Source organism: Cucurbita maxima, unplaced genomic scaffold (genome assembly GCF_002738345.1).
Source record: "Cucurbita maxima cultivar Rimu unplaced genomic scaffold, Cmax_1.0 Cma_Scf00070, whole genome shotgun sequence".
Lineage (NCBI taxonomy): Eukaryota > Viridiplantae > Streptophyta > Magnoliopsida > Cucurbitales > Cucurbitaceae > Cucurbita > Cucurbita maxima.
In genome coordinates this window covers 77089-99983 of record NW_019272086.1, presented here as the reverse complement: position 1 = coordinate 99983, position 22895 = coordinate 77089, and the positions used below count along the sequence as shown (strand labels likewise).

The following is a 22895-nucleotide window of genomic DNA, read 5'->3' as shown; positions in this document are numbered from 1 at the left end:
TCAAGCTAGACATGATCGATCTTGTTTGTAGAGTGATTCGAATCTCAAACAATGTTCTTGCCTTGAGATATTCGATCAACAAGGTAATCCGAAAAATATAGTAAAAGAAGCATTTGTGCTCTTCTTTAGCCAATGACTAAGTTTATTTGCAATTCTATGTAGTTTAGGTTGCATGTAAAATCATTTAAGCTCGACATGATTAATTTTGCTTGTGGAGTGATTCGAATCTCAAGCAAGTGTTCTTGCCTTGAGATATTTGATCAACAAGAATCATTCAAGCTAGACATGATCGATCTTGTTTGTAGAGTGATTCGAATCTCAAACAATGTTCTTGCCTTGAGATATTCGATCAACAAGGTAATCCGAAAAATATAGTAAAAGAAGCATTTGTGCTCTTTTTTACCCAATGACTAAGTTTCTTTGCAATTCTATGTAGTTTAGGTTGCCTGTAGAATCATTCAAGCTCGACATGATTAATCTTGCTGGTAGAGTGATTCGAATCTCAAACAATGGTCTTGCCTTGAGATATTCGATCAACAAGGTAATCCGAAAAATATAGTAAAAGAAGCATTTGTGCTCTTTTTTAGCCAATGACTAAGTTTATTTGCAATTCTATGTAGTTTAGGTTGCATGTAAAATCATTCAAGCTCGACATGATCAATCTTGCTTGTGGAGTGATTCGAATCTCAAGCAAGTGTTCTTACCTTGAGATATTTGATCAACAAGAATCAATCAAGCTAGACATGATCGATCTTGTTTGTGGAGTGATTCGAATCTCAAACAATGTTCTTGTCATGAGTTTCGATAAAACTCGTATTTAAATTCATTTACTTTTCGGCCGATTGGGAAAATAAAAATTTAATTATTTTATTTTTAATTTTGGAGACTAAATTTTCAATTTAACACATAAAATATTGACTCAAAGGGACAAATTCTGCCACATTCACGTTCGGAAAAAAATTAATTTAAAGAAATTAATATTTAGGGGTCCGAAAATGAGATGTGCACTCATGTTCTAATGTTACGTTCATAATTACATGCGAACAAAAGGCCCTCCTCCATCATTCTCATTATTTTATTATTTCTTTTAAGAGGAGAAGTTTGTTCTCACCGTCCTCACGATAAGAATCATGGTGTTTTAAATGGACCGATCATTCCAAATGGACCTATTCATCTACGAAATTGGATCGGCTCGGTTAACCATAGAAATGAATATTTGTAATGTCAAAAACGAGATTTGAACTTACACATGTGCTCAATAGATTTAAGTTTATCTTCTTACCCATTCAAACATATCAAGAAGACTTCATTGTTTTTTTCGTTGTCGTTTTGTAATGGTCAAATGGTCAAAATTGACTTCGTCTTTTGTGGAGATTAAAGGGGATCGGGATTGAATCCTGACCACAAACGTTTTTTGTTGGGTTATGTAAAAATTAGATTAGTGAATGAATGAAATTGAGATCTCGAATTGAGACATTTTCCTTAGAGATCTGAGCATCAATTTTGTTATTTCTAAGTTTCAAGCAATTCTTGTGTAGAATTGCATCGATCATAAGAGATAATCTAATTCTAGCCTTATTTCTTGGTTGATCCAAATTTCGTATCAGGAGACTTTGATTCAAAGTTCTTGTTTCAACAAAAGCTTGGATCGTTGGGCTAAGGATTAGAGTTGTCTTATCACGACCCAGGTGATCTACCAATGATAGTAAGAATTCTCCCGTTTTCTGGTCAAAAATCTACTCACGACCTCTCTTTTCATACCATTACGACATGCTCTTGTCTCGAGTTTTTTTCCAATAGTTTTTAGCGTTAGAAGAAGCCTTGTTCGTCCTACATCCTTTTCCTCTACCTCTCATTTACTGAGGGATTTAGTATCTATCTCTACATATATTTTCAAATCGTGAGATTTGGTTGAGCTAGTTTTAATATTGTGAGATCCCACATCGATTGAAAAGAAGAACGAGTGCTAGCGAGGACGTTGGATCTCGAAGGGGAGTGAATTGTGAGATTCCACATCAGTTGGAGAGAGGAACGAAACATTCTTTATAAGGATTTGAAAACTTCCCATCAGTAGACACGTTTTAGAAACTTTGAACTAAAGCTCGAAAGGAAAAGTCCAAACAAAATAATATCGGTAAGTAAAAAACTGTATGATACAATTTTTTAATATTATATTTTAAAATTTTTACCGACATATAAAAATTACAAAATTTAATTTATGTCTATTATTATTAAGTATATATTATTAAATGCTTTAATTGTTCATAATTACCTTCCTTTTCATCCAAAAATAGGAAATTAAATATGATTTTTTTAGAACAAAAATAAAAATAATTGAAAATCCCATAATTTCTTCATATTAGAAGCAATTATAACAAAATATTTGATATTATTATTAAAAAAAAAACAATTTTATTATAAAATATTAAAATTTAATTTTCTTAAAAATAAAATAAAATATTAACATAGCAGAGATGACGTATTTGAGAATTAATTTATTTTTTATTTTTAGACTTCTTAATTAAAAAAAAAAAGCATTTTAATTTTAATTTTATTATTAACACTTTATTTTAAAAGAATTTTGGCTTTTTTTTAAATGAATTATGATTTATAAAACCACATGTCTTTTGTAAAGTCAAGAATAAATACTAATATTTTATTTTGATAAATTATTTAATGCATAAAATAATTAAATATTGAAACATATATATAACATAAATTATTTATTTATTTATTAATTATGGTACAATCTAGTTAAATTATTAAACATGGGTACACGTAAAACTTAATATTCAAGATAATTCAATTATGGATTAAAATAATTAAAAAAAAACAGTCCATATTTATAAACATTTATTTTATTTTTATAAGTTCATAATAATTAATTATGATTTTCCAAAAAAAAAAATATTTGGAAAGATATAATTAATAAGGAATAATAGTTAATAAGATTTATGATAATTAATATTTTATAAATAATTCAAACTTATTTAGGAGTATTGTTAATGCAAATCTTTATTGTTATGGTATTTCTTAAAAGATTAAATTATTTATTTTTATTTCAAAAATTTCGAGTGGGTTAAATTGATGACATAATCTAAACCGAGTTCACAATTCAACCTTCTATTTTTTTTCAAGATGGAATGGGTTGTCGGGTTGTTTTTTTTTTTTTTTAATAATTTTGATAAAAACCTACTTATCTTTAATGTTCGAATATTAAACAGTTACTCGTCATACTGCAATATTAATACTGGTTATAAACGTCGAATATTCTTAATTTTTATAATAATCTTAAGAGACGATATGGTAGGTTTGGGTGTAACCCTCCCGACAAAAAATATGTCAACCCCACGAACTGACCCGAATTTTAGGTTTTAAAAAAAATTCAACCCAACTCAAACCGAAAAAAATCTAACCCAATCCAACTTTTATGATTTGGGTTAGATAGTCGCGATGGATCAAATTCTCGATTCATTTAAACGTCCCTAAACTTTTAATTGAGATAACTTACCCTAAAGATAGCTCCGAGATATTCATAAAAGATAAAAAATAATATTATAACTTCAACATGGGTTTATTTAGTTGGAGTGAGAAAATGTTTTGAACCAACTCGAAATTTTGGTTCGGTTGAATTGATGACGCTAGCAACTTGAATAGATTTCACAACCTAATTATAATAGCTCAAGCCCACCGCTAGCAGATATTGTGCTCTTTGAGCTTTCCCTTCCGACTTCCGTTCAACATTTTTAAAATGGGTCTAATACGAGAAGTTTCTACACGCTTATAAAAAATGTTTAGTTCTCGTTTTCACAATATCGATTACAAACGTCAAATATTCATAATCAAAATATTTTATAATTTAGCATAAATAAATAAATAATAAATAATAATAAAGTGAATCGGACGGTGGAGAGGGAAATGGGATAAAAGGAAGAAGAAGAAATAATATATATATATAAGAGAAGCAGAGGAACATTGCCTTGGAATACAGTTACCACTAACCTCGATTTATCTTCCCCATGATTCGCTTCTTTCCTTTCTCCACTGCATATGCTTAAGCTTTTTTCCTTCTCTAATGGCTTCTCTCGCGCCTAAACTTTTTCCCTCGCTTTGAAACCCTCCATTTCATCTTCCCCACTACGGCGGCGCCTACGATGCTGCTACCTGACCCTGCAGCTGGCCACGGTGGCTCTGTGGTGGTCGTCGGGGTCAGAATGGAACTCCAGAGTCGGGAATTGCTCACTTGGGCGCTTGTTAAGGTTGCTCAGCCTGGCGATTGCGTCATTGCTCTTCATGTCCTTGATTCTGCCGCTGGTAATTGTTTTGTTTTGCGGCCTTGTTTCTCTCGCTTCATTCCGTGGTTTGATTTTGCTTTGTAGTACTGAGTGTGGAGTTTTCTTTGGCTTTCTGTTGTAGTTGATGAAGGGAAGTTGACTCTGCTCTCTCTTGTGAAGTCGTTTGACTCTATGTTGTCCGCTTATGAAGGATTCTGCAACCTGAAGCAGGTTAGAATGTTGGTGAATCGAGAGATTTTTTTTTTTTTTTTTTGCTGAAAATCTGAGCGTGGAATTGTTGCTTGTGTAGGTTGATTTGAAGCTCAAAGTCTGCCGAGGATCGCCGGTCCGGAAAATCATTAGACGGGAAGTGGATTCGTACGGTGAGGCTTCTCTAATTCTCGGTACTTCTAAATCTCACCATAGAATCCGTTCGTCGGCCTCGGTTGCTAAGTACTGCGCTAGAAAATTGCCGAGCAGATTCAGTGTTTTAGCAGTTAATAGTGGCAAAGTCATTTTCCAGAGATTAGCGACTTTCTCAACTAAAGGCCAGTCTCGAGGTTGCAATTATTTCACTTTTCTTTTTTGCTTTTAGGTTGTGAGTTCTTGTTTAGTGCTTAGATCATGATTTCCCCCTTTTTCTTTTGCCTAATTTAGCAGACAAGGATAGGGACAAGAATTGTGCTGCCATTGTAGAAGTAGCTAATGAAGCAAAAGCTGATGGGTTAGCTACAAACTTTATCGACAGTCATATTTGTTTACAGAAATCTGACTCTGGTTGTAATGATAAAATGGAGAGGGACTCCGTTGAGGGCACTCCATCTTCACTTGAACGGAATGATTCCGGGACTGATTTGGTTGATGAGTTACCTGAGGACAATGCTGTGGGGAATTCACTGGCTATAGTACCATTTCATAAGCCTCAGGGATCGTTGAAGTCGAATTCCATTGTGAGTCGAGAATCATCACATTGGAAATCGAGTTGGCCGCTTCTACGACGTATATTTTTGTCCAAGCAGCATGTAGAGAAATCTTCAAAGAAGTTTTCTATGTTCCAAGGCATATTGCACGTTTCAAACATCCAGTCGTCGTCCTCGGCCTTGGTTTATCCAGATCAGAAACAGAACAGTTCTGATCAGGATCAGGGTTCCACCATTGATAGGGAGTGTGGTGCAATTGTGCCATATGGGTCCGGCTACATTTTGGGAAGCCTTCCTAAAGAGGTATTGGATTTGAAGGATAAGTACTCATCCACCTGCAGATTGTTTACTTATGAGGAACTTTTGTCAGCAACGTCTAATTTTATGCCTGGTTTGTATCTATCTTTTCTCAATTTCCTCGGATTTTGGGACTGGATGATTCGCTAACAAGTATTTATGTGTGTGTCTTTTAGAGAATATGGTTGGTAAAGGAGGTAGTAGCTATGTTTACCGAGGGCTTCTTCCTGATGGCAAGGAAATTGCTGTCAAAGTTTTGAAGCCATCTGAGAATGTTCTTAAGGAATTTGTTCAGGAAGTTGGGATCATTGCGACATCAACTCATAAGAATGTTATATCTTTAATGGGTTTTTGTTTGGAGGACAATAATTTACTGTTGGTCTACGGTTTTCTTTCAAGAGGAAGTTTGGAAGAGAATCTTCACGGTAAAGATCTATACTATTTTTGAAGATCACTGATTTGATTTTTGTTAACTATGTTCTTACTATCAATTGGTTGTTTTATTTAAGGTTGTAAGAAGGATGTGAATTCATTTGGTTGGCAAGAGAGGTTTAAGGTTGCTGTTGGTGTTGCTGAGGCACTAGATTATTTACATAATTGCAGGGAGGAACCTGTGATACACAGGGATGTGAAATCCTCTAACATTCTGCTTTCTGAGAATTTCGAACCTCAGGTTTCATGACATGTTCCTTTCTCATATTCTGTATCTTTCAAAGGGTTCCACTATCTGATTGATTACTGATGGTTATGTTTTACGACCCGTTCAGCTTTCCGATTTTGGGCTTGCTAGTTGGGCATCCTTGTGCTTTCAAATCACTTGTACTGACGTAGCTGGAACGTTTGGGTATGCAGTTTCTTCTCCGCTATTTCGACGTCACGCAGTTCATGTTTTTCGTTATTTTTATGAAGATTTTGGTGTTCTTAAACGTGATATTTGATAAAGTATTGTTTTGAGCATGCTTCATTCCTTTATGGCAGTTACTTGGCTCCTGAGTATTTCATGCATGGCAAAGTGAGTGACAAAATCGACGTTTACGCATTCGGTGTGGTACTCCTTGAACTACTTTCAGGTAGAAAACCAATCACCGACAATTGTCCCAAGGGGCAGGAGAGCCTTGTCATGTGGGTAAGTGTCGAGTTTTTTCCTATTACCATCCATAACAATCAAGGTCAGGACAATGAGTATGATGTTGAGGATTGTTGGGAGGAAGTCCCACGTTGGCTAATTTAGGGAATGATCATGAGCTTATTAGTAAAGAATACATCTCCATTGGGGAAGCCCAAAGCAAAGCCACGAGAGCTTATGCTCAAAGTGGACAATATCATATCATTGTAGAGAGTTGGATTCCTAACATGGTATTAGAGCCGTACCCTTAACTTAGCCATGTTAATAGAATCCTCAAATGTCGAACAAAGAAGTTGTGAGTCTCGAAGATGTAGTAAAAAATGATTGAGTCATGATTCCTAACATATGAGTTGTCGTGAAATCAATTCTTCTCGATTTTTCCTCAAACTTATCTATGGAACTGATGTGACATATGCAATACAGGCAAAACCAATTTTGAAGGAAATCAAAGTTTCAGAATTACTAGATCCAAGCCTAGGCAGTGACTACAACGACGATCAAATAGGTCGAATGATTTTGGCTGCTACTCTTTGCATTAGACGAGCACCGAGACTCCGTCCTCAAATCAGCCTGGTAAGTTGACTACGAAATGCACGACGCTATCAGCCTCTTCCACTTGTCAATGCTTGTCTGTGTCATCAATGGTCGTTTTCCCTTTGACCCATTCATTTGTTGTTTTTTTCAAAACTTGCAGGTCTTGAAACTTCTCCAAGGGGATGAGGAAATAACAACATGGGCAAGACAACAAATCGATGAATGCGACGAATTCGATGCGAGTGATGGAGAACCTCTACCTACTAACATTCAATCACACCTTAACCTGGCCTTGCTTGGCTTGGAAGATGACTCACTTTCTATTGGCAGTGGAATTCAAACCATCTCCATAGAGGACTACTTGCAGGGCAGATGCAGCAGCCGCTCTTCAAGCTTTAACTGAAATCGCTCACTCTCAATCAAATCAGCCAAATTTTAGGTATTAACATCTTCCTCCAACTTCCTTTTTCTTCCATAGCTTTGAAGGGCTTTTTCTTTTAATCTTTGTACTGATTGAGATTGAATAGCTGTTCATAGAAAATTGTGGGTTTGAATTAAAGGAGATGATGTGAGAGGCCCCTGCAGATATCAAGGTACTTATTTCTGAATTTATTGTGAAGTTCTCTGCTGATCTACTTTGAAAAGTTCAAAAATTATCCCTTGGGGTCTCCTTTTCTTCTTTCAGTAGGTTTCAGCTTTATGAGAACCAATGAAAAGGAAACAAATGGGTGGCTGTGTTTTACTTTTTAGTCAAAAAAGTGAGTGAAAGTGCACAAAGTCTAGGTTTTTAATTTTAATTTTCTAGGAAAGTTCAAAAGTGCCCAAGTTTTGACGTAGAATTGTGCATATTCTCTTGGAGAATGGGCATATTTTGTTTTCTTCTTTTAACGATGCATTCACGTAGAGATGTCCCGGTGTCTATTCCCGCTTTTTATTTCATTCTCTATTCCTATTTCTGCCTCTTATTATATAGTTGTTAAAATATAACTAAATTGAGCTTTCAAACGAATCATAGTAAAAAAAGAGACTATTTGGACAACAATTGAAGAAGTCGAACATAGAGCAGGAAATCAAGCCACATGACGCGGGGGCAATGTCACGATATTGAAATTGCACAAGTTCAAGAAGCTAACGCTCCTAAGTAAAGAGTGCAAACCTTATGTTAAATGAAAACATTGCTGAAATACTCTATAGTTTGTTTGCTAATGTAGCAAACGCTATGTGTCATTGTTATTCTGTAAGTAATCTCCTAATATGCATGAACACACGAACCAAAAACATATAACGTGTGTTACATGACTCAAATCTAAATGATATAAACATGTTATTTCTATCTATAGACAAGTGAATGATTAGCCCCTGATCTATGCAAACGAAAATCCTAGAATATCTTACCTCAACTGATGAAGATTGACACTCTGTTAATGGAACGAAGTCTCACCCATTACAACACTTCATGAAAATAATGGACACTTATTGGTGAAACACTTGACCGCCTGACAATAGTTTGGTAAAAGGACACTTATTGCACACATTCAAGCTCGACTTTGTTACCTAATATAGCTGAGTTATTTTAGAAGTTTTGATCAATGGAGTGTGGTCGAGGATCCTCTCGAGATGATTTTGAGAGATTAGTGCTCAACGTGAGATCAAATATTACTTTGAAAGTGTCCAATTGTCTGAGATTAAGCTAAACAACTGGAAAAAAGGCCTCATACCGATGGAGATATCGTCTCGCGATCTTTCCCTTAATTAGTCAACGTGGAATTTCAACAATTCTCACCACGAATTTATAGATTTTTGATCCATTACATTATTTTGAACACAATACTGACTGTAATTCCTTTCGAGATGGAAGTCAGAATCGAAGAATTTCACTTCAAACACAATGATATTGACATCATTCAACCAAATTTATACCTCAACAATGTTCGTGAAGATCTGTAACGAAGAATTGCTTATAGACTGTGATTCTTTTATCTTTAAACACTTCATATATACAAATGAATTGAGAAATTTGAAAGAATTTGAGAGAAATGGAGGATTTATCAGCTGCTTCTATGTTGCTCGTTGTTCTTCAGCCTCTGACACTTCACCTTCTTCCTCTGGCTTCTTATATTCGCTTCCCATCTTCAAGTTTATGAGAAAAATAACACCAAAAATAAGCAAATTCGAGAAATAATCCATTTTCGTTCATCTCCGTTCATATAATTTTTCGTTAATTTTGTTCATTTCGATTTTTCGTGTTCATACTTAGAAACGTTTATTTTGTTTTTCTCTATTCAAAAAACGAGAAATAAAAAACAATAGCTGAAAACGCTATCAAACGAGCTCTTAAACGAACAATGGAAGAACGAAAATAACGAACCTGAGTGACTAGAGAGTACAAAGGCAATGTGCTATAACTGCAAAGAACTTGGACAATTCCACTGAGAGGAAGAATTTGAGCAAAGGTTAATCGCCCTACTTACGAAAATAATAATAATAATAATTTTCTTATTATTTGACGAAATTTATTTTAACAGCTAAACACGAACATAGTTAAAAAAAAAAAAATTACTTTTGGTAAAAAGAAAAGGTAAAAAAAACAATGAATGTTAATAGTATTACCCCAGGACTAGTCTGGTGATGATAAAAGCCGGTCTCTCCATAATGCAAGACTTAAACCCATAAGTTGTCTGCCAATATTTTCAACAAAACGTAAAATCCTAGTAACTTTTTTATCTAAAGAAACGTCATACGGTGACAATTAAAAAGAAATAATCTTACCCAAATCCAAAAGAAGAAGGCAATCTCGAAAGAGTTTTGAAAGAGAATGAAGTGAATCAAAATGAGGACAAGAGAAGGACGAGCAAACCAAAAATGATCATCTGAGGGATTCACTTCATGGCGGCTACCATGTTTCTTGATCTCGTTATGTCGTCTTTGAATTCTATGGATGTCATGTTCTTGTTGTGCTTCTTTGTCAACGATTCTCGAGTTTAGTTCTTGAGCCATTCGGGTAATTATGTATTCCAACTTTGCCCCTACTAGAAGTAGCATCTGAATCATATCAAGGTCAATACGTTAACATTGACTGCGACATCCACTCCCGCTCTCATTTTCCATCTAAACTAAGAATCTCCGCCCGTTCAAAAAGCTCCTATTAATTTTCTCTAATATTAAGAACTTACAATGAGGGGTAGAAAGGCCAACCAAAAGTAAGTGTGCCATCCTACACTTGAAAGTAAAAAAAAAAAAAAAAAACAGTAAAATTATTTGCAGATAAGTGATTGGTGAATAATTGAAAGGGTAAATAATGATATTTACCTTCAAGATTAAGAAGCAAGAAGAGCACAACAAAGGCCCAAAGATACCAACTACAAAATAATTCTTTTAATTAATTGTGGGTATTTAGTAAAAAAATCAAGGGTAAAAGTGTAAATTTTGAAATTAAACGCTAAATTTAAAGGGTAAAAATGTAATATTTTAAAATTTACGGACTCAAAATTCAAGAATAAAACGGTAACATTTTGAAACATAGATACCTAAGGACAAAATGGTATTTTTACCGAATTTAAATGTTTTTTTTTTAATAAACGTGAAAATTATATATGGTATCATTAAATGAGACCTAAAATTTGTTTAATTTAGAAAAGAAATAGTTAGGAAAATTACATTATTTTTGTGCTAAATCAAAAGGGTCTCACCTTATGCCTACAACTTTCTTGAAATCATGTTGATAGGTCTTTGTAATATGGTCGTAGAAATTAAATTTTGGTTCCCCGGGACAATGTTTCTGTACCATAAAACACGTTCAAATCACACGAACTATTAGAAATACAATTAAATTTCGAAAATTTGAGAAATATAAAAATCGAACGTTTACCGACCTAAAGACACAAATTTGAAAGATTAGGACTAAATTCGAAAAGTCTCAAGGGTAAAAATGTAATATTTTTAAATTCTAGGGACCTAATGGAAACTAAACACGTAACAAAAAGGACCAAAATGATATTTTCTCCTTAAATTAAAATGACTAAAAACGAGATCAATAAAAATAAAAAACCCTAAATTTTTTTTACTCTGAACTTGCCTCCCCTTAATCGAGGCTCGACTCCTTTGGAGTCTTAGTCATTTTTGACTGCCTTCGTACCTTCGAGGAGGCTTGACTCCTTTTGGAATCCTTTGTTCGACATTTAAAGATTTGCCAATCTATTGACACGGCTAAGTTTAGGGCATGGCTCTAATACCATGTTAGACGAACACGACTCTCCACAATGGTATGATATTGTCCACTTTGAGTGTAAGCTCTCATGGCTTTGCTTTGGGCTTCCCCAAAAGGCCTCATACCAATGGAGAGTGTATTCTTAGATTATAAACCCATGACCATTCCCTAAATTAACCGATGTGGGACTTTTATCATCCAACAGTATCGATTAATTTAAACCCTAAACGTGAGATCCCACGTCGGTGAGAGAGGGAAACGAAACATTCTTTATAAGGGTGTGAAAACCTCCCTTAGTAGACACGTTTTAAAACCGTGAGACTGACAACCATACATAACGAACCAAAGCTAATAATATCTGCTAACGATGCATAAATTAAATTTTTTGGTAAATAAATATGGAAAGTAAAAATAAATAAATAGAAATATTTAATTGGATGGAAATTATATATAACCTTAATAAAGCCTCGTCGAAGAAAAATGTAATCCGACTTTGTGATTGATCCATGAAACTGCTTCACAAATGCCACCTAAAATATATATATTTTTTTAAATATTTAGAGCTTACGTCATAATTATTTTATATTTCAAAAATAGATTATAATTTTTAAAATTTTAATTTATTTTATTTGATTTTTCTATATTAATTTAATATTTAAACATATAGTAATTAAGAAAATATTAAAGAAACCATGTGAAAAAAATAATATAAAATCAAATATTTCTTTAAAAATTAAATCTTTGTTAGAACTTCAAAAAAAAAAATAATAATAATAATAATAATTTTGAAATGAAAAATAATAATAAAATAAAATAATTAATTACCATCCAAGCTATGACAGCAGCATTTAGCCAATATCCCTCGGCACGTTCTTTAAACTCATTATCTTTACAAAACAATGAAATTAAAAAGTTTAGATGATTTTTAGTACAAATAATTGTAGAAATTATAATCGTAAATTACTTTAAAAAAAAAAAAATAGGGTTTCGTTATCTCTATTCTTGAACGACCTAAGTAAATAGGGTTTTGATTTAATGAATTGACTCTCGTTTACCTCGTAAATTGGATTTCACTATTCTTTCACGAGGGTTTCCCAGTCTCTATTCTTGAACGAGGTAATAAATAGAGTTTTGATTTAATGAATTAGACTTTCATTCACCTCGTAAACCCGAGTTTTACTATTCTTTCATCTGGGTTTCACTATCTCTATTCTTGAACGAGGCAAGTAAATAGGGTTTTAATTTAATAGTTTGACTCTCCTTCACCTCGTAAACTTGAGTTTCACTATTCTTTAACGAGAGTTTTACTATCTCTATTCTTGAATGAGGTAAATAAATAGGGTTTTGATTTAATGAATCGACTCTCCTTCACCTCGTAAACCCGGGTTTCACTATTCTTTCACCAGGGTTTCACTATCTCTATTCTTGAACGAGGCAAGTAAATAGAGTTTTGATTTAATGATTTGACTTTTCTTTCCCTCGTAAATTTGGGTTTCACTATTTTTTCACTATCTCTATTCTTGAATGAGGTAAATAAATAGGGTTTCGATTTAATGAATCGACTCTCCTTCACCTCGTAAACCCGGGTTTCACTATCTCTATTCTTGAACGAGGCAAGTAAATAAGGTTTTGATTTAATAAATTAACTCTCCTTCACCTCGTAAACTCGAGTTTCACTATTCTTTCACGAGGGTTTCATTATCTCTATTCTTGAATGAGGTAAAGAATAGGATTTTGATGGAATGAATTAACTCTCCTTCACCTCGTAAACTCGAGTTTCACTATTCTTTCACGAGGGTTTCACTATCTCTATTTTTTAACGAGGTAAAGAATAGGGTCTTGAGCCAGGTGCACACCAAGCCACCATAGCTCCAAAGTATATATACATATATATATATATATATGTATACATACACACATATATATATACATACACACGCGGTTGACTAAAAGGTCAAAAATCATATTGAGATTAAAATAGAATAAATAGAGAAACTAATATGATATTTTTAAATAGAATAATTTACCATTTTGAGATTGTGCGAGTCCTCGATGAATAGAATCTTCCCATCTCTTCCATTGTTGTATCTACACAAATTTGTGTTCGTTTTTTAATATATTTTCAAAATATCCATTTCGATTACGGGTACGTTAACGGTGACGTTTAGTCAATTTTCGTTTGATCTCGAGCAAAAGAGATTACCTTTGCAGCAGCTAGAAGCATGGTTATAGCACAGAAGATGACATGAACAACTGCCAACACAAATATGAATATATGGAGTTGATGCAAAGCTTCCAAAGACAATAGAGGAACCTTTCCCTGTTCAGAATCGAAATTGTATTAAGAACAGAAACGAAGAACGAGAATGCTATCAAATGGAAGAATCAAAATAATATTAAGAATAGAAATGAAGAGCGAGAATGATATCAAATGGAAGAATTGAAATAATATTACGAACAGAAACGAAGAATGAGAATGCTATCAAATGGAAGAATCAAATAATACTAAAAACTGAACAAGAAACGAGAATCCTATTAAATAAAAGAATCAAAATAGTATTAAGAACATTAACGAAGAACAATATTAAATGGAAGAGTCGAAATAATATTAAAAACATAAATGAAGAACGAGAATGCTATCAAATGGAAGAATCGAAATAATATTAAAATCAGAAACGAAGAACGAGAATGCTATTACATGGAATAATCAAAATAATACTAAAAACTAAAACGAGAAACAAGAGACTTATCAAATAAAAGAATCGAAATAATATTAAGAACAGAAAAGAACGAAAATGCTATCTAATGGAAGAATTGAAAAAAATACTAAAAACGGAAACGAGAAATGAGAATCCTATCAAACAGAAGAATCGATATAGTATTAAAAACAAAAACAAAGAACACGAATACTATTACATGCAAGAATCGAAATAATATTAAAAGCATAAATGAGAAACGAGGAATCCTATCAAACAGAAGAATCGAAACAGTATTGAAAACAAAAATCCAAGAACGAGAATGCTACAAACCGAGCCCTTACTTTCCGTAAACAATGTTGAAAATTTGTATTGGTCGATAGGAGATGACGGTGAGTATTATATCCGTCGAGGGACGTAGGAGACAAGAAATGATGAACAACGGATACAGTTCTCTTGCATGGAAGCATATGGTATGCAAAATCTCTAGGCATACAGAACTGTCCAATTGCCCCTTGAAACACATTCAATAATAGGGAGATGAACCCTAAAATCATCAACTCTGTCCCATAAAAAAAAAAAAAAAAAACCCAAAATTAATGATAAAATTATAAGCTTTATTATTTATGAATTTAAAAAACGTCGTTTTTTTTTCGAATTTTGTAGTTAGCTGAAGTAAGCTAATTTGGGTCGAGTAAGTGTTCGTAATGTTAGGACCGTGTCACGTTGATTAGAATATATGAGAAGATATTAAGTATGTTAATAAGAACAATGGATATCAAACGCTGTTCGACTCAAAATTATAAAATTATTTTTAACATTTAATTTTAAAAGAAAAAAAAAATGAGGAATAACCTTCCTTTAATTTCAGCACAGCATGATTCAGTTGATCCTGCTTTTTATGTTTCAACAACTGATCAATCAAAAAAAAAAAAAAAAAGTTAATTAATTAATATTTAAAAAATAAATATAAAAAATTAGATAAATATTATTTAATATCTCTATATTTATATATTTTTTTTAAATTTATTATGAACCTTCCTAAACAAGTCCTATTTTTAAAATCCAATTAAATAATAATAATAATAATAATAATAATAATCCTTCAAAATTTTCGAGTTATTATTATTATTATTATTTAGTGAAAGACGATAAAAATTAACCTCAAAAGAGTCGTAAACATGTTGAAATTATATAAGATTTATTACACTCGGTAACTATAGTATACACGTGCGAAAGTAATACATTAACGATTTTAAATGAAATTTTAATAACGGGTCTAAATGACTCAATTGTGAAAGTTTAGGGTTGATAGTGTTGACGGGCTACATGAGGTCTAAACTGATTCAATTTTTAAAATTTAGGGTTGACAGTGTTTACAAGCCACACGTGGTCTAAACTAATTCAAAATTGAGGGTTGACAGTATTGACGGGCTACACGTGGTCTAAACTAATTCAATTGTGAAAGTTTAGGGTTGACAAGGTTGACATGTCACATGGGGTCTAAACGGTTTTTGTTTTTCTATATGACCAAATTGAGAACGACATAGTTGAAAACAAAATGAAAATATATGTCTACATGACGTTTTTTCTTACGTAGAATTTAGTATTATTTGATTGAAAATTAACATCAAAATGCTCATTTTAGAAGCTATTGAAAGTAAATGAACTAAAATGAAACGAAACCCAAACCTGTCCAAGATGATGAAGGCCACGTTCAAGAGAGAAGGAAATGATAACGATAATGGAGGAAACAACGGCGACGATCCATGTTGGAGTGAACTCAAACTTGGCATTTGGAGGTTCATGCACGATCTCCATTGCATGATTCATCGTTCAAGAATACTTTTCGTTCTTGTTCTTCTTCTCGTTCTTTGTTAGATGAATATGGATTCTTAAGTTTGCTATATTTGTGTACCAATTCCATTAGTTATGAAGAAAGGGGAGAAGCAAGGAATAAGTTGGTAGCAGCAGCATAGGGAAAAGAATAAAGCATACGTTTGTATTCTACTCTTTATTTTATTTGGATTTTTTTTTTATTTTTTATAGGGAAACAAGTGTGACGTCCAAGTTGTAAAATCGATTGAAATTAACTTTTTGAAGTTTAGAAGTATGATTGAAACCTGTTAGCTATAACGTTCGAGGATATTTTGTGAATAAACTACGAGAATTAAGAGTATTCATATGACTTGAGATAGGCCAATCTGGGTTACCTAAACTAAACCGCAATTTTTTTTTTTCGGTTTATACTCAGGTTGAATTTTTGAAAAATTGAAAATTTTGAGTAGGTTCATGAGTTGACATTTTTTTAATGGGTCAACCCGACCAAAAATCGACCAAGAATAGGGTTACACTAGACCTAACCCTAAAAGTCCTATCATACTTTTAAGATTATTATGAAAATTAAAAATATTTGATGTTTGTAACTAATGTTAGTTCTATGCTGTGTGTGAATGTTCAATGTTCGAGTATTTTGAGTTTCAAAAGGTTTTTTTAATCTTAATCATCGAAAAATACGATTATTAGGTAAAATTTAACCCGATCGCTAGCGATTTCTCGAGGTTAAAGGGTCTTTGGCTCAAACCAAAGAAGTTTAGTTTGCCATTACTTCAATACCAAAAAGTTACTTTTAAAAAAAAATAATAATAATTAATTTCATTTTATAATAATATATACTTTGAGTAAAAGTTGGAGAGCGGCGTGGAGAATATTCCCTTTAAATAAAAATGTTTCTTCTAATCTTTTGTTAAAAAAATATTCCCCACTTTTAAAAGTGTTTTCAATTTTAAATTTAGTTATATTCGAACGGTTAACAATTTTGTCACGGTAGAGGTACTTGTAATGCATATTAGTATTAGATAAAACGGTTCCAACTCAATGTATGTCTTAGATTAAAAAGGTACACAGAGTAAACGTCCTTGCACCTCTAGTCATTCTCGGCCTTTCTATATTAGAATGAGAATGAGGGGTCCTGAGGATATCCAGTCAACAAACGAGGGGAGGATGAACTTTAAGGTGGATAAATCCATTACGACCGACTCTTTTTAAGGGAATATAAACAAAGAAAGCTCCACTCCCAAACCTACCAGCAATCTCAAGTTTTTTTTAGGATTAAGTTGCCTTCTAATGAGACTAAGAATCCCTCTCCTCTTTGTATTCTATTGTTCTTAGTGTCTATAACATACTTTCCGAGGGTAGACAACTAATAATTGTGTTAATTGAATGGTGTTGCCCCTATCCACAACCTCAATACTGGCCCTCTGAATCAAAAAAGTACTAAATGGATTATAAGGATTACGGAGAGTTGAACTTCAAAAGTGGACAATATATCTATTAGCAATGAGATTGAGTTTTATAAATGGTATCTGAGCCCCACATCGATTGGAGAGAGAAACGAAACAATCCTTACATGCAGACGTGTTTTAAAATTAGGAGGGCAACAATACATAATAAGCCAAATGGAATAATATATACTACCATACACCATGCAGTATGCCAACAAATAAGCTTACCCTTAAAAAGAGTGAATTATGAGATCCCACATCGGTTAAAGAAAAGAACCCCACATTGAATAGAAAGAGGAACAAAATGTACTCCCTGCCTAATAGACGTGTTTTAAAATCATGAGATTTACGATAATGCGTAACACATAACATGCCAAAAACAACTAACAATACATTAGCTTCTTATCAAACAACTAAGAAAACACCTAGGTTGAAGACACACTGAAAAAGTTTGGACTAAGGAGTTTAAATGGCTACCATAATCATTTACTTCTATAGCATTTTTGTGTGAATTCTAACAGCCCCTGTTTATTGTATAGCTATAGCGAGTACCATAAAAGAGTAAGAAGATATAGCATTTATCCATTACCATGAAAATATGTTAGGGTTGATAAATCTATTTTTAACCTATAATAGATTTTCATAACACCGTCTCCAATACAAAATAGCCTTTTTGTATACTGTCTTTAAGAGATGATGCTTTTCCTTAGGCAATCTTGAACATAGAATAGTTATTTTTCATCCGAAAACTAATTGGCTCCCACCCATGCCAAGCGAAAAGCAAAATGGAAAAGTCCCCAGAATAGTTTTTGAAGGCTACAGTGGGCACAAACACGAAATAGAATCAAAAGATGGATGGGAAAATCACAAGCACCCACATGAACAAGATTCTCAAAAGGAAAGGAGAAAAGAATCAATCAACTGGTAGAAGAACTTGCAAGAAAGAGAAACAAGCAGGGAAGGTATATCTAGCTCCAATCGTAAAGAAAGTAACAGCATAAACATTGGGACTTGACATCAAAATCTATGTTCTGAAAGACTCCTCATTTTGATCAAAAGTTGGAACTAACCATTTCATGAACAGGAAACGGATATCTAAATACATCTCTAGTTCGGAGTTGCGTTTCAAAAATGCTGACAGTGGAAATTGAAACTGAAATGAGAAGAGAATTGGAACATACCTAACAAATAAGAGTACAGAGAAAGGAAACCAATCTGCTCCAGATTTTGCAAAAAGAGAAAAAATCGTTTTTGCAAATGGGCTAGTTCCACGATTAAGCAACTTGGTATTAAATCAAAACTGTCGGCATAACAAGCTAATATGGTCAAAAGAAACAAAGTTCCATTCAAATTTCAAAAAGTAATAAGCCACAGCAAATAGGAAATCGCTGATTTCACAAAGTTCAAACAGAGACAATGGTAATAATGTTGACACTAATTCCATATAAATTTAAAAACGGAAAATTAACTAGCTTAACTTAGGCAGCTTCAGATAGAAAAGCTCTTCCGGGCTGACGGTTAGCGAGAGGTCCATGGCATCCAAGAAGCTGCACAGTCCAATTTCCACACCATAAGTTAACAAATAAAAAGTAATTACCAGGCAAGTACGAACAAACTACAGAAATATATAAACATATCGGCCTTGAGGTTTTGGCTTATAAGTGATGAACAACCAAGAAATATTAGAACACGCTTGAAAACACAGTCCTACAGGCTAAGAAGGAAGCCCCATTCAAAGAATTCTAAGGTAACAACCATGCTGTTTGCCTTGAAGTCTTGCCCTATGCTTCTTTAGTTTCAACTGGACATTGTATCAAATGCTTTGTACTTTTTATAGTTTAATGAACTGCAATTCCTTTTAAATGAAAGAGAAAGTAGTCTCCCCTATCCACGATTAGATTCATTCCCCTATATATTGTGCTTATAAACAAAAAAGATCAAGGCACTCCCAACAATTAGAACCGCGATGAAAAAGTATACGGTTATCCGCAATATCAGATACCTTTGCATTAACACCATCTGGCATGATCTTGTTCTCTGACTTGAACTTAAGATAATCAGCTCGGCTGAATTTAGTGAATCCCCTGAGAAAGAAAACGTTGAACAATCATCATTAAATCAAATTAGACCCTATTAGAAAGGTTTCCTCAGATCCCAGTCAAAGAACTAAGAATATGAAAAGTGCAGAAAAGTGCACACACTACACACGAAACTTAATACACATCCCAGTCAAGGGGCATACCACTTCCTGCTAACAATGATCTTCTGACGACCAGGGAACTTGAACTTAGCACGGCGGAGGGCCTCCTGAGCATGTTGGCTGTTGTTGTCCTTGCATCGAACCGAAAGAAGAACCTGACCGATGGCAACTCTTGCACAAGTTCCTTGTGGCTTACCAAAAGCACCTCTCATGCCAGTTTGGAGCCTATCAGCCCCAGCACATGAAAGCATCTTGTTAATTCGAAGAACATGGAAGGGGTGCACTCTGACCCTCAAATGGAACGCATCCTTCCCAGCAAATTTCGACATGTACTTATTACATGCAATACGAGCTGCTTCCAAAGCCTCACTGGACACATTTTCTTTCTCCCAACTCACAAGGTGCACACAGAATGGGAATTCATCGACACCCTTCTTCTTCATTCCAACATCATAAATCCTGATCTTGGGATCGGGGACACCACGACAAAATCGCGATTTGGGATAGGGTTTGTTCTTAATTTGGCGGTAACATCTAGCAGGTCCTACATAATCAAAATCAAATACAAAAACAATGAAAATCAATCACACAAGATTCTATGAAGAAATTATAAGAAGAAGAAAGAAAAATACTCCTCCCCATGGCGCTGGTTCCCCCGTCCCTCTGCTGCTGCAACTGAACTTCGATCTGGTAGGTTGTAAATTAGGGTTTAGATACTTATAAGGAACCCGAACTTTGTAAAGGCTCAGGCCCACTCTTACGGGCCGGCAAAAAGCCCAACTACAAATCAATTTTAATTATTAATGTGAAAATATATTTAAAAATAAAATGAATGGTCATTTTATTTTAAGTTTTGTAAGTCCTAGATATCTCGGATTCAGACGTGGTCTCGGGTTCATTCATGTACCCCTCTTTTATTTGGGTATCACATTCCCATCGGCCTCCACCTTGGTTCGTCCCTAATTTTCATTTCCTTTAAGTCTTTCTTAGTCATCTTATCCTCAAGTTCGCTCTCATTCAAATGTGGTATCGGTTCATTTATGTACCCTTCCTTTACTCGGGTATCACATGTCCACCAGCTTCCACCTTCGTTTTTTCCTAAACGATATTTTACTGGGAGAGGTACTGCTCTTGTAACGACCCTAGATTTCTATTAACCTAAAGTCGCTACCATTGTCATAATCTATACTCTTATGCGGAATAAACACTTAAAACTTCATCTTAAAATACAGTCATTGGCTTACGTGTTCGGAAGCATCTTTAAAATAATATAAAGAAATAATAAATAAAAACAACTAAAACATTAAAGGTGAAAACACCCTATACTATCCTAAGTTTAAGAAAATGAAATATTATTATCTTATGCACGTGTCATGGTCTCTACTTGTGACGTCGTTGTCAATAGGGGTACCTTATTTTTACCTGAAATAGAAGTAGCACACGGCGTAAAAAATACTCAGTAAGTGACCTCACTGTTGGGGTCAAGGAATGCAAACACATACAACTTATAATCTAGAGACCAATCGTTAAAATCATCATACAACTCATAATCTAGAGACCATCGTTAAAATCATCATAAGGGTAGCCTCCAATCCGGACAAAATTGGATGTGTAGTACTTCTTTACACACAACCCACATGTACGAGCATGGATCCCTAGGCGGTTCGCACCCCCTAGACCCCATCATAGTCGAGCTAGTTTAGATAGTGTCATGTGAAGCATGATCATCATCATATTGTACGCATCCGTCCGCATTATCATAAATGGGAAAGTAACCCGATGTATATGTACACACAAAATGCATAAAGTCTTCACCTTAAAATGATTTGTACGACACAACTAACCTTAAAAAATAATTCTTTGTGGTGGAACAAAATATCTCTCATTTCCCCCTCGATTTTTTTTTTTTTTTTGGGTTTCTAAAGGAATATTGTTATGTTGCCTCAAACGGTGTGCTAATTCTCTGAATCCGGTACCAACGGGTATCCTTCCTCCTAGAACAACGTTCTCTTTTAGACCTCTCAACCAATCAAAACGACTTCGGAGGGCGGCTTTTGCTAAAACTCGAGCAGTTTCTTGAAAACTTGCTTTCGATATGAAACTTTGAGTATTTAGAGATGCTTTTGTTATTCCCAATAATACAGCTCGATAACAGATCGCTTCTTCCAAAGCACGTCCTGAATCATAGCATATGGGTTGTGCATCGTAAATCTTCTATCTCAAAATATCTCATAGCATGTCATAACATGAAACCACCCTAATTTCCAAAGGGAACTAGAGACGCTACCATGTACAAGATATAATCCTTTTATACGAAAAATTCATTTAAGATAATTTCATAAAACGATTTCGTGGACTTATATATTTAAAATAGAGTCTTAAAGTCCAATAAAGGAAATATTTAAAGTAAATTAAAATAAAATATTGAAAGAGCAATAACCTACACTAACCTAAAGTCTACGAAAAATAAATAAACTACCCTATGCAAGTTTCATGGTCTTTGATGCGATGTCGCTGTCAACCATACAAGAGTATCTTGCCTTTACTTGAAATATACGCTATGCAAGTTTCATGGTCTTTAATGCGACAGTCGCTGTCAACCGTATAAGAGTATCTTGCCTTTATTAAAAATTATGAAGTCTAACTAATATAATGATATTACTATTTAATTAAAAATAGTTAGTTATAATTACTATTAATTATTTAATTAGGCTATATAGGATAATTTATTAACTAGATTTAATGATTTAAAAAAGTGAAAACAAACGAGAATAATAAATACTTAAATATCTAATTGAAAACCTAGAAAAGCATCGCAAAGAATAAAACTGTAACAACTCAAGCTTACGTATTGCTATCGATTTCATAATTTTTAAAATATATCTATTAAGGGTGAGCTTAAGCTGTTAGTATCAGAGCCAGATACAGATGGTGTGCCGAAGACATCAGGCCCCGAACGTGGTGAATTGTTAAATCCCAGAACATAAAAATGTGGAAACCTCTCATTTTAAAATCGTGAGGTTGACAACAATACATAACAAAATACTCACAGACCGGTGTTGTTCTTCACATTCGTAGAGTTATTGACAAAGAAAATATTATATAAAGTACGAAGATTTAAACTTCTAAACTTCAACGGAAGGAACTCCGAATGAAACAAAAAAAAAAAAAAGGAAAAAAAAAAAAAAAAAACTCTCACCATTCCCTAACGACGGGTTAATAATGTGCACCGCTAAAAAGGGCCAATTTACAAGCCTCCTCCATTTTTTCAACACACCAAGAATATGGGGTACGAAAATAGTCAATCCATCATTGACCACAGATCACCAACCTTCTCAAAACACAAGTATTATTTCA

At 33.8% G+C, this 22895-nt stretch overlaps 3 protein-coding genes across 9 annotated transcripts; 1 reads left to right on the top strand and 2 right to left on the bottom strand.

Annotated features, from left to right (window-relative positions):
* Nucleotides 1-3983: 3983 nt before the first annotated feature.
* On the top strand, nt 3984-8471 carry LOC111472363 (proline-rich receptor-like protein kinase PERK12). 6 transcript variants are annotated; one of them, XR_002715406.1, is made up of 12 exons: nt 3984-4314; nt 4417-4505; nt 4585-4834; nt 4932-5585; nt 5668-5916; nt 6001-6164; nt 6259-6335; nt 6470-6617; nt 7041-7190; nt 7312-7590; nt 7679-7744; nt 8167-8471. XR_002715406.1 is itself a non-coding variant. In XM_023118045.1 (11 exons), the coding sequence occupies exons 1-10, from the start codon at nt 4155-4157 to the stop codon at nt 7552-7554; spliced, it is 2184 nt and encodes a 727-aa protein (XP_022973813.1). In that variant the 5' UTR covers nt 3984-4154; the 3' UTR covers nt 7555-7590; nt 7689-8065. The 6 variants fall into 6 exon arrangements, 4 of the variants coding, with proteins under 4 accessions (XP_022973813.1, XP_022973812.1, XP_022973814.1 ...); XR_002715405.1 differs by having other exon boundaries at nt 7689-7744; nt 8167-8470; XM_023118045.1 differs by lacking the exon at nt 8167-8471 and having other exon boundaries at nt 7689-8065.
* A 552-nt stretch (nt 8472-9023) lies between these two features.
* LOC111472365 (MLO-like protein 13) lies at nt 9024-16008 on the bottom strand. Of its 2 annotated transcripts, XM_023118047.1 has the most exons (14): nt 15747-16005; nt 14910-14967; nt 14399-14616; nt 13562-13678; nt 13386-13446; nt 12184-12245; nt 11814-11888; nt 10841-10929; nt 10461-10510; nt 10325-10365; nt 9921-10193; nt 9762-9829; nt 9520-9580; nt 9024-9281 (listed from the first exon to the last, which is right to left on the bottom strand). In XM_023118047.1, the coding sequence occupies exons 1-14, from the start codon at nt 15885-15887 to the stop codon at nt 9210-9212; spliced, it is 1386 nt and encodes a 461-aa protein (XP_022973815.1). In that variant the 5' UTR covers nt 15888-16005; the 3' UTR covers nt 9024-9209. The 2 variants fall into 2 exon arrangements, with proteins under 2 accessions (XP_022973815.1, XP_022973816.1); XM_023118048.1 differs by lacking the exon at nt 14910-14967 and having other exon boundaries at nt 15747-16008.
* Nucleotides 16009-18660: 2652 nt separating this feature from the next.
* Nucleotides 18661-20249, bottom strand: LOC111472366 (60S ribosomal protein L10). The gene is made up of 4 exons (XM_023118050.1): nt 20171-20249; nt 19581-20082; nt 19341-19422; nt 18661-18885 (listed from the first exon to the last, which is right to left on the bottom strand). Exons 1-4 carry the CDS (start codon nt 20178-20180, stop codon nt 18817-18819), a joined length of 663 nt encoding a protein of 220 aa, XP_022973818.1. The 5' UTR covers nt 20181-20249; the 3' UTR covers nt 18661-18816.
* Nucleotides 20250-22895: the final 2646 nt, after the last annotated feature.

Coding starts and splice junctions, on each gene's coding strand:
- LOC111472363 (XM_023118045.1), top strand. CDS start 4,155: ATGCTGCTACCTGACCCTGCAGCTGGCCACGGTGGCTCTGTGGTGGTC. Junction 4,315..4,416: donor TGTCCTTGATTCTGCCGCTG/GTAATTGTTTTG, acceptor TTTCTGTTGTAG/TTGATGAAGGGAAGTTGACT. Junction 5,586..5,667: donor AACGTCTAATTTTATGCCTG/GTTTGTATCTAT, acceptor TGTGTCTTTTAG/AGAATATGGTTGGTAAAGGA.
- LOC111472365 (XM_023118047.1), bottom strand. CDS start 15,887: ATGAATCATGCAATGGAGATCGTGCATGAACCTCCAAATGCCAAGTTT. Junction 10,511..10,840: donor AAGAAAGTTGTAGGCATAAG/GTGAGACCCTTT, acceptor ATTATTTTGTAG/TTGGTATCTTTGGGCCTTTG. Junction 9,830..9,920: donor CCTTCTTCTTTTGGATTTGG/GTAAGATTATTT, acceptor AAATATTGGCAG/ACAACTTATGGGTTTAAGTC.
- LOC111472366 (XM_023118050.1), bottom strand. Junction 19,423..19,580: donor ATCATTGTTAGCAGGAAGTG/GTATGCCCCTTG, acceptor TTTCTTTCTCAG/GGGATTCACTAAATTCAGCC. Junction 18,886..19,340: donor CAGATGGTGTTAATGCAAAG/GTATCTGATATT, acceptor TGGACTGTGCAG/CTTCTTGGATGCCATGGACC.